The sequence below is a fragment of the Rhinolophus ferrumequinum genome, chromosome 9 (genome assembly GCF_004115265.2).
Source record: "Rhinolophus ferrumequinum isolate MPI-CBG mRhiFer1 chromosome 9, mRhiFer1_v1.p, whole genome shotgun sequence".
NCBI lineage: Eukaryota > Metazoa > Chordata > Mammalia > Chiroptera > Rhinolophidae > Rhinolophus > Rhinolophus ferrumequinum.
The window spans coordinates 40,699,323-40,716,001 of record NC_046292.1 but is presented as its reverse complement, the minus strand read 5'-3'; the positions used below and the strand labels follow the sequence as shown (position 1 = coordinate 40,716,001).

The 16,679-nt window shown below is 37.3% G+C and overlaps 1 protein-coding gene across 3 annotated transcripts in view; it reads right to left on the bottom strand.

Moving 5' to 3' along the window:
• The window catches only part of PRKAA2 (protein kinase AMP-activated catalytic subunit alpha 2), a 48,833-nt gene extending 32,357 nt beyond the window's left edge, over positions 1 to 16,476 (bottom strand). The window contains exon 1 of one of the 3 annotated variants that reach the window (XM_033114890.1): positions 16,297 to 16,476. In XM_033114890.1, coding sequence (XP_032970781.1) covers positions 16,297 to 16,390 — 94 coding nt within the window. In that variant the 5' untranslated portion in view covers positions 16,391 to 16,476. Of the gene's footprint in view, positions 1 to 15,823; positions 15,960 to 15,990; positions 16,127 to 16,296 lie in introns of those variants that run through there. The other 2 variants (XM_033114892.1, XM_033114891.1) reach the window with 2 other exon arrangements.
• Between the last annotated feature and the right edge of the window lie 203 nt (positions 16,477 to 16,679).

Genomic DNA, 16,679 nt, shown 5'->3' with positions numbered 1-16,679 from the left:
CATCAGGAATGATGCATGAACAGGCAGGATCAGATGTTTCAGACTGTCACAAGAGAGCAAAATACTGCTTTGTGTAAGCCACTCTTATTTTGAAGATTTCTGTCGTTCACAACTAAACCCAAATAATACACTATTCAGAATACTTTAAAACTCATAAAAGGTTTGAACTTACTTTAAATTCCCAATTTTGCTGAACTGCCATCCATGAACTACCATGTTTCCTGAAAATAAGATCTAACCGGACCATCAGCTCTAATGCGTCTTTTGGAGCAAAAATTAAAACCCGGTCTTATTTTAATGTAATATAAAACCGGGTCTTATATAAGACTGGATCTTATATTAATTTTTGCTCCAAAAGACGCATAAGACCTGATGGTCCGGCTAGGTCTTGTTTTTGGGGAAACACAGTAATGAAAATAAATTATAATGTATTGCCCATACAATTTCTTAGATTAAAAAGACTGGTAAACAAACTAGAAACAGCACTTGGACTAAAAAGAATACAGCAAAATCCTTTTCTTAAAGATACACCATATATTCCAAATATAACTTGATTCTTTTTAGCCAAAGGTTATACTTCAGAAAAAAAAAGATTCTTATCTAATTCAAGTTTTCAAAAACCTTTCATATTTAAAAGGCACTTTCTACATTATTTTGAACTACAAATGACTATGTATGAAAGATACACTGCCCAAACATGTATCAATCATTAGATAAGATACAGCATTTGATGGAATCAGTAAAAATTTAAAATAAATATATTTATCAAGGATACGGTAATATAATTATCTCTGAAGAATGATTTCATACTTACAAATGTAGAATATCACCCTAAATAAGCCTTTTAGAGATCAGTTTAAAAAGCAGTATGTGTTGTAACGTTGTAAAGCTCGTTAACTCTACAAGACAAGTGAAAAAAAACAAAGCTCTAAGGTTATCGCAGTGGGTACCTGTTATAGTATTGCACAGATTCAAAATAACTTAAATGGCAAATATGGTATTCTAGAAAGCCATGCTAGATTATTCAAATAGTACTCCCAGTAATAACAGAAATCTGAAATGTAAAGTAGAAAAAAACACAGTATCTGTAAAACAATATTTATATATATTTTAAATATATATGTTTATCTAAAATAGTTATATATTATTAATGGAGAAAAGACATGTTCAAAAATATTTAAAGCAGCTTTATTCTTAATAACCAAAAAGTAAAAACTACCCAAATGCCCATCAGTAACGGAATGGTATATTCTTAATATAATATAGACAACAACGACAATGAACACATTACAACTACACACGACATGGATGAACTTCCCAAACAAAGTAAAAGAAGCCAGACACAAATATCAGTCTGTTTATATAAAGTTCAAAAATAGGTGAAACTAATCAGTGGTGAGTGGTTACCCTTGGAGGAGGGTGGTGGATGGAAACAGTAACGAAAACCGGACACCATGGGGCTTGTGGAATACTGGTCATTTTTTGCGTCATAGTGGTTATATGGGTATGTTCAGTTTGTGAAAATTCATTGAGGATTTCTGTAAAAAACATCGCTTAGAATGTATGCAACTTTTTGTGTATGTGGCATAATTCAGTAAAACGGTGAAGAATGTTTGGACAGCATTACAGCACCACCGAGGCCGTGACGAGCCAAGGGACACCATGTGTGCCAGCAAGCAGGGCCTTGACGGGTGTCAGTCACCCTTTCTTCACTCATTAATATCAAGAGCCTTCACTCGGAAGTCAGGGAAGTCATCCGACGCGCACACGTTCTGACCCCTACCATCACCGGACGCCTGCCAAAGTAACACAAGGCTCCTTTCTTCTTCACCCATGGGGAAACAAAACACAGTCTCAGTGCTTTTCTCCAAACTTCCTTTCCCTGAAAGCCCTTTAAATTTCTCTAAAGGATAGTTCTAAACAGAAAGCAAAAGACTTTACTCCTTTTAATCCATCTCTGATTAAATAAGCACTACCCGAATTCTGCCAGGTAAGTATCATTACACCCAGTTTATAGATGAGGACACTAGGAATTACAGATCAGTGAATGACAAGATGGCACAGCCGCCTCCAAAGCCCAAGCTCACAACTCACACTACTTTACCTCCCATTAATGAGGCTCTTTTGATTGTAACATATCAGGAATGCATACTTGCATGTTTATCTTTTTATATCCGGCATTTGAGTTGGGAAATTAGGGCACAGTGAAGGGATGGAGTCTAGAAGTGATAGACTAAAGATGGCCCTGGGACAATGGATGAGAATAATCAAGTAAGGAGAACTGCTGTGTTCAGTTAAAATGCAGATGGGGCAGAGCGGTGGCCTTTGCTATAGATCAGCTATACTAATTCATCAAGAGCTGCCAAATGCCAAGAAAGTACAACATGGACTGAAACACTCCCTTAATACAATAGGTGACATGCACTCAATTTCTACTGAGAGAACTCATGTATCCTTGACATTTCTCTCCTAGGTGTTTTTACTCTGTTGGTCTCTGTACTCATTTGTTCATTTATTCACTCAACAAATATACTGAGTGTCTACTGTGTCCTAGGCTATCCAAATGCTGAAAATACAAGTATAAATGGAACTTGCCTTATGGTGGAGAATAGAAACAATAAACAAATATATAATGGTGATATAACGGCAAAAAAAACGAAGAAAATAAAGCAGAGTATGTGTGACAGAGGTGGAGGTAGGAAAATGGGCTATCTTAAATAGATCAGTAAAGGCCTGAAGCTGTGATCTTTTAGCAAAGATTTGCTCTACATCTAACTTCTTGGATAACTGATTACATACATGATATGCTGCATTCTGCTCTATTTTTAAAACCCACGTTTATACTGGCTTCGGATGATAATTTTAAAGTATTTCTTTAAAAATGAGTCAATCAAGAATTCCATAGGAGAATCAACTAACGCTTTACAAAATCATTTACACAGAGTCAGAAAAAGCTTTCCAGTATAGAAGTCATTATTTAAAACTGCTGGAGAAAGTATTAGCATCAAGGTCAGAGATACAAGATTTTTTAAAATGTTCATAGATATCCTCACTCCAGATGAACAGCAGAATCTGCCAGGAACGCGTCCAAAGTTTCTTAAATCATCCCCCATCTTATGTCTTTACAACCCTGGTCTGATGTCTATATGCTCTGTCTCCTTCTTCACCTTCCTTTCTTTTCCTGTCTCTGCTTCCATCCCCATTAATTGCCCTTAACTAAATAAACTTTTTGCTGAATATATTTACTGAATAAAATTATATGCTCCATAAAATTTCTCTTTAAGATAGAATTGTGGAATGACTTTAGAGATCCCTCCAAAACAAAATGAGAAACATAAACTGTTTCTTACCTTTGGGGCCTTAAGGTTTTCATTTTAGTGGTTACCCTAGGGATTACAACATACATTCTTGACTTATTAGAATCTAATATAAATCAATATTTTACCATTTCCTAGACGATGCAAGGACTTTCACACACTTTGACTCTATTTTTCCTCTCCCATTTTTTCTGTTGTTGTATTTTATTTCTACATGTATTTTAAATGTCACAATACATTATTTTGTATAGTCAATATCTTTCTGCCTGAAGAATTCCCTTTGGTGTTCTCTTTACTATGAGTCTGCTGGTGACAGATTCTCTCAATTTCTCCTTACCTGAAAATGTATTTTGCCTTTATTTTTAAAGGTTATTTTTGTTGGGTACAAAATTATAGGTTTACAGTTCATTTCTTTCACCTCTCTAACGATACCACTACACTGTTTTCTCACTTTCATTGTTTTTTGTTGAGAAAGTCAATTTGTTGTTCTGTTGAAGACAATATGCATCTTTTATCCTCTGGCTACCTTTAAGATTTTCTCTTAATATTTCCTCCCGTCTCTATATAGATAGATGCAGTCCACTCCAATATAGGAAAGCCTCAAGCAAACAGAACCAGTTTTGAACAGCTTTGAACAGTTTTCCAATGATGTACCTAGGAATGGCTTTCTTGCATTTATCCTGCTTGGGGTTCGGTGGCTTGATGTGTTTAATCACATTAAAGTTTTAGAACACTTGCTGCTACTATCTCTTCAAATATTGCTTCTGTGCCATTCAGTCTCTCCTGCCCTTCTGTAATTGTATAGTGCCTATTCTGTATGATCATCAGTGATCTTGGGTTCAAAATTCACATTCACATTCACAGGACAGAATAGAGAGTAGTCTAACACCAATTTTACTTGGTTTTTAAGAAGGATTTAGGACTGTAAACACAGACTATCAATATGGCCAAATCAAATACATCTTCATCAGGAGTCCTTAAAACCTCCAGTTGCTGCTTCCAAAACCCCTCATCACACACAGCAGACCAGGTTGTGGGGGTTGAGACCCACATGCATCAACACAATGTACTACAGCATTCCTAAGTCTCAGACAGTAACTACATCATGTAACAGCCCATTCGTGCAGCTTCTAAGCCCCCCACAAGGGGTGCACTGAGCTAGAAGAGACACCATAAGGAAAGCTGAAGGTCTGTTTGCCTACAAGTTTTATACTGGTGAAACAAAGCAATAGCAATGTAGTCTCTTGGGGTATTAACATGTCTCTTCATTCCCCCAGTCCAGATGAAATTCACTAGTCACAGGTCATTTCTACAGTAAATATGGGGGTTTGGTACCAGCACTGAAAAATCACATTTATCTTGGTAGATGTCCAGAGAAACTGTATTAAAATAAGATAAAACAGAGGTCATCTTTTGAGAGGGGGAAAAAAATAAGTCTGCAATTAATTTTTTTTCTATAAGTTCCAATAATACATATGTTAGACTTTTCACTGTGTTCACTTTTGTCTCTTACACTTTCTTTCCATCATTTTATCTGTTATACTTCAGTCTAGATAATTTCTTCTAAACTATTTTCCAGTTCACTAATCCTTTCTTCAACAGACTCTAATCTGATGTTAAACCATCCATAGAGTTCTAACTCAACTATTGTATTTTTCAGTTATAGAATATTTTTTTTATGAGTTTCTGCTAAAATTCTTCATCTTGAACATATTAATCAGTTACTTTAACATCTGTATCAAACCTATAAGTTTGTTTCTATTATCTTGGCCTTGTCTCCTGGAATGTTGAACACTGTGAGAAAAACTGTATAGGCTCCAGCTGATTTTATTTTCTATCTGCTTATCTGCCTCCTAAAGATCTGAGAAAGATCATCTTAATATTACAGGATTACGTTGATTCTAAGAAGAATTTCAATCTCCAGAGTTGCAACCAAAAACCCAACTGCTAACCAGGGACTCTGCTCTTTGATAAGATGTGAACTCCAACTGTTGTCTCCGCAGGACTTGAATTCTGCTTAGCTTTTCTGCCTTTTACTCACTGCTCTCTCTGATCTCTTACATTTACCATTATTACAAATTAGCAAATGACTCAAAGTCAAACAAAATGTCAGGCTCACCTCAATGCATTTTTATTCTGATGGGAATATTGACTGCTCAAGCCCTGGCTGCCTTCAAACAGATTTTTTAAATTTCTCCAGATTCTCTAATTGTTCTTGACTAGAAGGTTGATTTGATACAAATTAGAAGTCATAGGTAGCTATGGAAGCCAATCACAGCAGACAAAATAGATGTGTAATAACAGAATATTAAGGTTAAAAAGAACTTTAAAGATTATCTATGCCAACCTTCCATTCAAACTAGGAATTTTGTGGTAACAATCTTGAAAGATTATCATTCAGTATGTAAGGAAATATGTCAATGACAGAAATCTGATTTGTGGTACAAATTGTACCACTCCGAGGCAATTTCCTTTATAGAAAGATCCTTATTTTTCTGGATTATAATTTACCTCCTTGAAACATTGACCCAATAGTCACAGTTCTATCCTTCAAAGCATTATTGAACATGGTGGCTTTTTTCCCCAGATCATGGTACTTTAGCTGTTTAAAAACAGCTATTGCTCTTAAAATATATCTTCTCATAGTATAAAAAATATTTCATATCATGTTTCCTTTACCATTATCTCATATGGAATACTTTTTATAATGGGCATTCTCTGAATGAAATATAATTTGGTAAATTTCTTCCAAATTGTGGTGCCAAGAACTGAACCCAATATTCAAAATTTATCTTAATCCAAAGTACAGCAGGACTATAGTAGCTCTACAATTACCAACTAATGTGGCTTCTACACAGCTATTTTCCATCAACGATTTTTACATTTAAGCAATCATAATATATACTTTCCATGTTTGTGGTCACCTAAAACTTCAACGTCTTACGAACTACTATTAATTATACTACTCTTTTATGCACCTGTTTTTTGTTTTTGTTTATAACCTAAGTGCTAGATTTGACACTTATCACTATTAAATTTCACCTTCTTGATTTTCACCTAGCAATCCAAACAGTCACTATAGATTTAAATTCTGATTCTATGCTTTCTCTATTAATTACCTCATCTAGCTTTGTGCCATTCTAAATAAGAAATCTTACTATACTTTTTAAATAGAATCAATTACTGAGATTGATGACACCTAACTTCTTTGGGAACAGTTGTTCAACAGCAATAAGCCATTCAGAGCACATTTCCTCATCTTATTCACAGAGCTACTATAAGACACAGTCAAATTTTTTTTGGAAACCAAATTTATAGCATACAGTATAACTGATATCTAACTGAATTAGGAGAGCACTAAGGGAACCTGGTATGAATCTGAGAAAAAAGTGGATTCATCATATATCATATTTGACTTAGAATTCAAATGTCAGAAAAGAATCATTTAAGTAAATTATGTGATGAATTTAGTAAATCACTGTTTTAATTTAGTAAATCATCTGTTGTAGTGATATGGGAGAGCTCCCCACCCCCACCCCCACCCCCGCACTATAGGAATTTTAAGTCTCCTTTTCCCTAGTTTCTTAGCTCCCTAGTTCCTGACATTAATCCCCTTTCAAATCAGCTTTTTAACCTTAAACATAAGATTGCTCCGAGCCTGAATCATAGGAAGTCCCCTGCGCCCTGCTCCAGGCCATTCCAGGCCCAGCTCCTGAGTGACTAATGCCAGCTGAATGACTGGATTAACCAGAGGAAAAGGCCACAGGCTCCACAAAGCTGAACAGAATTTCTATCACACAACCACCTTGCGTTAATGGCTTTCGGTCCTGCTTCTTGGGCCTACACTTTTAACTCTTTAACCAAAATCTATCTGTCCTCATCTAGGGGCTGGTGGGATACAAATGATGCCCCAGAAAGACTTCCAGTACGTCCCATCCAAAGAGGTCAACATGGCCTTCCAGGCAGATTCCAAGACCCCTTCTCCTCATCTAAGATCAGATGGGGCGAGAGTTCCAAGAATCCCCAATAGGTAGGGACTATGGCCACATTCAGCAGGAAGCAGACACAGAAGAAGAGACCTCCTGCCCCTCAACTTCCCATAGAGATTTATGGGTATCACGCCTCTCAAGGGAAAATGAGGCAGGCAGTTAAGAGATAGGAATGGGGTCTCCAAACATTCCTGCATGGTTCAACACAACCTATGGAAAGCAACTGCCCAGAAGACCTCCCCTCCACACCCAAGTCTTTTTCCCTTATCCACTATAGCCATCAACCACCATGAGGAAGCTAAAGGATACAAAATACCTAACTAGATTAGACCTGCCACTCACACCTGTGCGGTAAAGGCTACAACGACCTTCATTTCAGCTGGGCCTCATTATACCATCATTGTAATAGCATACATATGCCCAGAGGTTCATTAATATCATTATAACAGACTGAACTCTGGGAAGAAACATGCGCAGTCTAAAAAGATGAGGTAATAGCCTCCTGTCAATCACAGGTGACAAGCAAATGGTCCCACACCTGGAGAGGAGTAGCCCGTTCTAGAAGAGAGGAAATAAAAACTCCAAGTCCTCGCCAGCCAGTCTTTTGAGCCACTCTGTTGCTCGCGCCCGCGCCTATCTCTTTGGAGTGTACTTTCGCTTCTAATAAACTGCTCTTTCACCACTGTATTCCTGTGTCTCATTCAATTCTTTGCTTGAGACACCAAAAACCTGGGCACCGCGCCGACAAGGGCCTGCTCTCCAGTAATAGTAGCACTGCCACATTTTCAACACTAGTAAAAATATTTGCTTAAAATTCAATATGACTAAACACAGTAAATGCTAAATATATATATATATATATATATATATATATATATGTTATTTCATTAAGTCTGGGAGAACAGAAGTCAATTGTGTAATATGATATAGTGCCACATTATACTCAAAAACATTAAGGAAATAAACACAGTGTGATATAATATAGATGATGTATTACAGAATTGTACACCTGAAATTTATGTAACTTTGCTAACAACTGTCACCCAAAAAACTTTAATTGAAAAAAAGAAACGAAAATTTATCAATTAATTAATACTTATGGTATTTATGAAGTAAGAATTTATAAAAATTTAATGGTACACTTAAATTTTTATTCTATTATTTTCCGTTGTGATAACTAGACAACTAGTTTATAACCAATTTGTAAATCAGAAATGGACAGGTGTTAAATGAGAACATATTGCTCATGGTGTTTTTAATAGTACATCAAATATATATAAAATAATATTAAGAAAAAATTCTGGGAAAAAAGATTTTAATAAACTGATACATGGGCATTCAAAATAAGAGACATTATAGCAAGATCTGAAAATTATTTTGAATCATGTAATGGGTGTTTCAAAAATCTAAGGGCATATTAAAAAAGAAACATTAACACTTTAAAAACAAAGACACCATCAAAAGAAATATAGTAAAATGCATCAGAGACAAACACTGTTAAACATAAGACGCCACTTAAGCAAGAATACTGATCCCTTGAAGGGGTGCAGAAGGCTTCTATTATTAGCAGAGATAAGAGCTGCCTGGAATTCTTTCCTTAATAATACCAAACTAAAAATAACATGGTTCACTGCATTTCAAAATAAACACATTGCTTTGCATATTCATTTCCATCATTTAAATAATAGGTAAAACTCTATTCAACCAGATTCAAGGTGCTTTCTCTTATATTTGTACCTAATAAATATACTAGGGAGATTCACTCTCATCCAGTATTTTAGAGGTCTTGTGCTACTCACTTATTCATTAGCTCCTAAAGGATTTGAGATTAAATCTTCTGCTACCGTGTGTCCCCAAAAATAAGACCTAACGGGAAAATAAGCCTTAGCGTCATTTTTCAGGATGACATCCCCTGAACATAAGCCCTAATGCATCTTTTGGAGCAAAAATTAATATTAATATAAGATCTGGTCTTATTTTCGGGGAAACATAGTAGATCAAATTAAATTACCTGCTTGGCTTTAAAAAAATTCACTAATTTCTCTTCAAAATATTGTTGTATCATCAAGGAAACCACAGGAACCTAAGAAGAATAGACGGGGCAGAATTATCATTACAAAGGAGTAGTACCAAATGCTTTAACGTCTCCCACGACGTAAGTGAATATTTTTCATGTTTTTTGCACAAAGAAAAATAGATAAAGCAGTGCTGTGTCAGCATGGGAAAGGGAGAGAAATCCAAGGAACTGAGGTAATTACCTCAGATATGATCAAACTACAAAAATCCTTTCTAATTTACATAGATATGTTAGGTCCAAGTTTGTAGGAAGGCATTTTTAGCTCAGTCTGTATTTTCTATAGTTTAAAAAAATAAACTTTATTTACTATTTCAATTCTACTTGAAGGAGACACGGCCTTAGAAAATGACCCGTACATAAAAACTGCCAGCTGCTCAGACTCTCCTTCCTTTCCCAATTTTTGCCTCCTTCCTTGAAGAGTTTTATGATCACTACCACAGGATCTGGAATATATATGTTAGTGCTTGTATATATGCACTGCAAGAGGAGTATAGGAAGGGTGATAAGTGAGCAGCGTCCAGAGAATTCGTTTTCTGAACATATTTAAGTGAAATATGAAAGAAGACCTGGGAAAAAGAAACCAGGAGATCATGAACTCTTCTTCCCCCTCATCAAATAAATTTCTGGTCTCAGAACGAAGTCACAGATTTTTCTCAGAGTTCAGCTAATTATGGGTTTGTATATAATAGTACATAAGACTTAAGTCTTTTTGAGTATCTTCTACATTTTCTCATATACTTCTTACAACAGCATAAGGGAACATATGGTATCGGTTGGTACAAAAGTAATTGCGGTTTTTGCAATTGTTTTTAACCTTTTAAACCGCAATTACTTTTGCACCAACCTAATATTATTGTCTTTTTTATAAATCAAGTGATTTTGGCTTAAGGCCACACAGCTGGCTTTACAACACAGCAAAAGGTCCACCAAATCCAATGTTCTCTAGCCTATATACCATTCTGCCTTTGTGGATTTACCCTGAACTTATTCACATTTATAACATTATTTCCTACAGGGAAATATCTTTTGAGAGTCAGTCAACTGACCACACAAATGAATGAAATCCTTTCAGAAAATAAGGACAAAATTACCTGTGTCGATATGATATAAATGATATATGTCAGCAAAAGAAATCTAAATAGCATATCATTTACCTAATTATTTACGAGATATGACTGAATTGATTTTGATTCAAACACTAATCATCTAGTATTTGAGAAGTAATACAGCTTCATTATTTAGCACTATTTCAAAAGTACAATCAGTTCAGATAGTAATTTATATGAACGTTCACTATTACTTCCATTTTGTTATTTTATCCATTTTCCATATTTGTGAAAAAGCAAATTACATGACTATCCAAAAAGGATACTGCATTTTAATATAAACATTAATAATTAAGTATCATATAGCAAAAATAGTCTTTTAGACCTTTCCTCAATGCAGGCAACCAAAAAAATACAAGCAGATTTTTTGAGATCGCTGTCTCAAGGTTGATATCAGAAATGAAGGCATTTCTAAACACAACAATCACTTATTAACACCTCACACAGGGTGCAGAATTTACAACAGCCATGCAATCTATTTGTATGACAATTTATCTTTTTTAAAGCCATTTCACGTACCTCAACCATTTAATCCTCATAAGAATTCTAGAAGGTAGGTAGGTCAAATGTTGTTATTGCCATTTTATAAAGGAGGAAACAGGCTCAGAAAAATTTAATGGTTTTCCCAAAGCCATGTAACTAGTAATGCAATGGAATTAAAATCCAGAGCTAATTAATGCCTTTCAAAATCAATGTTCTTTCTAGGACATCAAATCATTTTTACAAGTTCTCTTTAGTCTGGTTACTAAAGGTTACTGGTAATCTTAGTCAAGGCTACTTTCACAGTAAGGGGAAAAAAAACCTGACGTATCTAGTATTTCTAAGAAATTTGGGTTAAAATTGTTAGAATTCAGCACATTCATCATATAAGAAATAGAAAGGATTGAGGTATAAAAGTTGGGAATATAAAAACATAAAAATTAAGACTACATATGGAGTTTCAAAAAAACTTTTATTCTGTCTAAATGTGAATTAAAGACATTTAAATCTCTTCTTCTCAGTCCTTGATAAATATCTACAGACATGTAAAATTATATCCTTGTAGGTTTGAAACTCACAAGATAACATGCTGTGCGTTTTGACTTTACATTCCATGTAGCACAGACTTTGGAGTCAGAGAACCCTGAATTTGACTGCTAATTCTGCCACTACTAGTAATGTGACCCAGGGCAACTTAACTTAAAGTATCTCATTCTCAATTTCTTTATTTATAAAATGGAGATAATGTCAAACTCAGGATTACCCTGGGGAATGAATAAAATCAAGTCTACATATAGCACTTAGAATATAACAAAAACTGAATCAATTTGTAACTTTTATCACTAAAGTGTTACAAACACGTTTCCTTTTTCTTTTGCTCTACATTTCAGCTCTGGTCTTCAGTAATTCAAATTTCCATTAAAACAGAAGAAAAAAATTAAACACATCCTGTTTGAAATTAAATTTTTTAAACAATCCATTTAATGATAAAGTTGTAAAATCCCTAACAGATTATATGTTCTAGTATTCTCTCTAGAAGAAAACATGGCCCAGAGAGTAACCTCTGTCTTGTTCATGGGAGTCAAAAATAATCCCAGTAAGAGCCCAAAATGCCACAGGCACAACTCTCAAGTCCACCAACTGGCAACGCATTTGTCCAAAATCCAATTTATCATTTGAGATGTATTTACATTTCAAAAAAGGTAACACATTGCTTGTTAAAAATTTTCAGTGAAAGTTCTATTTCCAGTTATCTCAAAAATTAAGTTGGGAATTAGTAAAACATTTACTTAAATTCTTAAAAGCGAACTCTGTGAGCCATTCAAGAAAGTATATGAATAACAGAGAAGGTAATTCCTTGATGAGACTTTGCTGGCTAGAAAGAGGTTACTGTGCTTATAAAGTATCCCTTGGTGTATAATTCTGATAAAGAGTAATTATTTCAAAACAGAAATCTAGCAGTCCTTGCCTTGAAAATGTAGGATTCTTTTTAAATAAATAATTCACATTATATTATATATTTTTTCTTCAACCAGGCTTTGTATAACACAAACAACAGATCTATTCTTCTAGAATTTCTATCACCTTCACTAATTTAGACAAGAACTGAACAAGTCTAACTACAAGAGCTCTTAAACAGCAGTTCCACCCTATTCTGGAAAGAGTAAGAACCGAAACAATCAATATAGAGAAAAAAATAAAATAAGTAAAAAGTGTTACTTTTAAACTCTGTCAACCCACATAATTTGCTTCCATAAATAATTTTACAACAGAATAATGGAGAAAATTCAATTTAAACATTCTAAATAAGGCTTTAATTACTTACCAACAAATAATTTCCATATACCTTTTAAAAATTACTTGAATCCAGTGCTATTAAATGAAAACTATGCCACTTTCAAAATCTATAATTAGCATAACAATTAAGAGAGAAAGCATGTAAGATACTCCTCACTCCTCCATTTCCATGTTTTTATAGCCATAAAAATGAAATCATCTCCTATTAAGTTTTTTTAACTACCAAAAAGCCTGGTCCATAAAAGGAAAAAAAAAATCAATAAATTAGACCTCATAAAAATTCAAAACTTTTACACTTAAAGACACCATTAAGAAAATGAAAAGTCAAACAACAGACTGGGAAAAAATATTTGCAAAACATATCCAATAAGGGATTTGTATCCAGAACTTACAAAGAATTCTTATAACTCAACCTATGAGTGGCAAACGACCCAATCAAAAAATAAGCAAATGATAAGAACAGACATCTTATCCAAGAAGATATACAAATGGCTAATAAGTACATGAAAAGATGTTCGACATCAATAGTCATTAGGGAAATGCAAATTAAGGCCACAATAAGATACCATTTCACACCCATTAGAGTGGCTATAATAAAACAGACAATAACAAACACTGGTGAGGATGTGGTGAAATGAGAACCCTCATACATTGTGGGTGGCACTGTAAAAAAGTACAACCATTTTGGAAAAGTTTGCAGTTTCTCAAAAAGCTAAACATAAAACTATGATATGACCTGGGATATAACTATTCCTAGTTATATCTCCAAGACACATAAAAGCGTATGTCCACACAGAGACTTAGATGTGAAGTAGAGTTTGTGGTGGCATTATTTGTAAGAACCCAAAACTGAAAACAATGTCCATCAATGAATGTGTAGACAGAATGTGGCCTTCCCACACACTGGAATATTATTCAGCAATAAAAAGGAACAAGCTACTAACACATGCTATGTCGTACATGCACCTCAACAACATTGTTAAAGAAGCTAGACATGACAGACTCCATATTGAATAATCCCAGTTATAAGAAATGTCCAGAGAACGCAAATTTATACCGACAGAAAACATATTAGTAGTTTTCTGGGGCTGAGGGTAGGAAAGAGGATTAACTAAAAATGGGCATAAGTGATCCTACTGTGGTGATAAAAATGTTCGAAAATTGATCTATGATGAAGGTTGCACCACTTGGTCAAGTTACTAAAAATCAATGAATTGTACACTTGGAATGAGTTAACGTTATAATATGTACAATATACCTAACAAAGTTCTTTTTAAAAATGCATGTGCTTTTGTTTCTTGTCCCTTGAAGAATTAAATGAGTAACTTTAGATTGTAGCAACTTCTATAATTTGTATTAAACAAACAATTGTACTAATTCGAATCGTGGATGGAAAAACCACAATCTAACTTTAGAGAGATTCTAACATAGTGTTAGGACACCCCTCCGCATGGTTGCTCATTGGACAGGGGTCCTCCAGGCAAAGGATTTCTCATAAATCAAAGCACCTTCTGTTTGTTTATATTTTAAGAAGCCAGTGCCTGGAAGCAGCTCAAGAGTAACACATACAAAAGAGATTTAAGTTGTCCCTTGACAATGGGCCAATTGATGTGATGGGTGTTTTAGTCTATATTCATGTTACAGTTGAAGAATTTAAAGAAACAAACAAAAATGTTAACACAATTTAGGACATAGGATAAGTTATCTAACTTTGAGAGTGTACATACATGTCCAGATAGCAAATGCACCATTTGATGGAGTAATTGCATCATGCTGAAACACAACAGTCCTCAGCAATACCGTTTAATGACAAGTAATGTTTCAGGCATCAATCCAATCCCTAGATCTTCCTATATTCATTTTAAAACATATGCTCACTACCCACTCTATTTATGAGGTCTTTCCAAAACAACCCAAAAGTTCACAGCCCTCATGGGACTTCAAAGAATTTTACCACCTTTTAAGGCCTGGACACACACCCCACCTTGTCTGTGAGTTCTTGCCTGACACCTTATTGAAAATTGCTAACCAAACAAAACTCCCTAGCCTCCCTTCCCTGATTCATTTCTCTCAATAGCACTAAACATACTATGCATTTTACATATACACTGTGATTATTGTCTTCCCCTACTAATATGAACTCCACCAAAGGAGGGATTTTAATCTGGATTTGTTCCTTGCTGGATCCCTATTCTCTACAGCAGTGCCTAGCACATTGGAGGTGCTCAATCGGTATTTTCTGAACAAACTGTATTTCTGAAAGGGTATCAGATATGTGTAAGGAAATAAGAGCTGATTCTGGCAACAGGAATGAACACTACGTTTCTTCTATTGAATAGATTTAAGATGAAAATATGAATTTTAAAGGAAATAGAGGTCTCAGAATAAAATCTCCAAACTGTCTATCCAAAGCAAAAAGAATTAAACAGCCAACATTCTACTTATAATTCTGGATTTGCAACAATCAAACAAAGTATTTTTAATAAGCTGGTTCTAGTTCTGGAAAGAGGACAAATTAATTAAATCCCATGTGACTCCTGTTAACAACAACAAAAAGGAAAGTTTAATAGTTAACTAGCATGGAGGAAAAATTCCGATAGCAGCCTGTTTTTCTACATCCAAAATGGTCTCTCATCATCAACAAAACAGACCTTAGCAGAATCCGCTTTAGCGGTTCTGGCCTCCTCGGCCCCACACCTCACTGGGTCCGACACCAAGGAAACTTTTTTCTCCCCTCATCCCAGAAGCCTTCCTAGAACCACTGTACACACGCCAACCAACCTTCAGACTTGCCCGTTGTAATTAACCCGGCCCAATCCAGCTGCATTCCAGCGGTTCACACGCCCAGCAGAAAGACCGACCCACCACTCGGCCCCCAAACATCCCCTAAACAGTCAGCCGCACCAACGCAGAGTCTTGGAGCACGAAAGAATCAGGATGGCAAGGACCTCCAGCCTGGCCAGAACTGGAAGACATTTTGCACTTCATCCTGGTTCTGCCAATTTCTGTGTGACCTTGGGCACTGTCCTAAACCTCTAGGGGTCCCCGTTTTCTCACCTTCGAGGTGAGGATGACAGCTTCAGCAAGTTGCTGTTAGGATTAAATGAAATCACACGTCAAGCACCGAACAGGGCACCTGGCACGACACGGGAACTGGAAATCATCAGTGACGGATGTCATCCCCCAGCCCTACCCATACGGTCTCAGAGCCGAGGGCGCCTTACCGAGCAGCCCACTCTCCCGCTTTCGGAGGACAGGGCGCCGAGGTCCGGGAGGCAGGAGCGCCTTGCTCCCCGACACCCGCCAGGCAGCTGGGCGCCGGCCCCAGAACCCGGGCGCCGATCCCCCGCCCGCTGCCCGGCTCCAGCCGCCGCTGCGGGGCCAGGCGGAGCCCAGCGCTGCCCCCCGCCCTCCCGGGGCCCCCAGCTCCGCGCGGCCCGGGGCCGCCCCACCTGCCGCCAGGCCCGGGGCTCCGGGGCTCCGGGGCCCCCGCAGCTCGGCCCGCCGCAGCGCCGCGGGCGCGTACTCACTCTTCACTTTGCCGAAGGTGCCGACGCCCAGTGTGTCCCCCAGCACGTAGTGGCCGATCTTCACCCGCCCGTCGTGCTTCTGCTTCTCAGCCATGTTCAGCGCGCGCAGCCGGGCTCCGCCGCCGCCGCCGCCGCCGCCGCGGGCTCCCGAGTGCGGCCGCCGCCGCCGCCGCCGCTTACCCACAGTGCAGCGGGCCCGCGGTGGGGGCGGGGGGCAGGGCCGGGGCCGCGGCGCGGGGAGGCCGGGGGCGCCGGGCGGGGGGGCAGGGACCAGGTGGGGAAGGCCCGCGAGCGGCGGGCGGGGCGCGGGGGCGAATGCGCGGGGCCCCCGCGACAGGCGGCGACAGTGGGGGCTGGACCCGGGCGCCCAGCGAGGGAGGGGT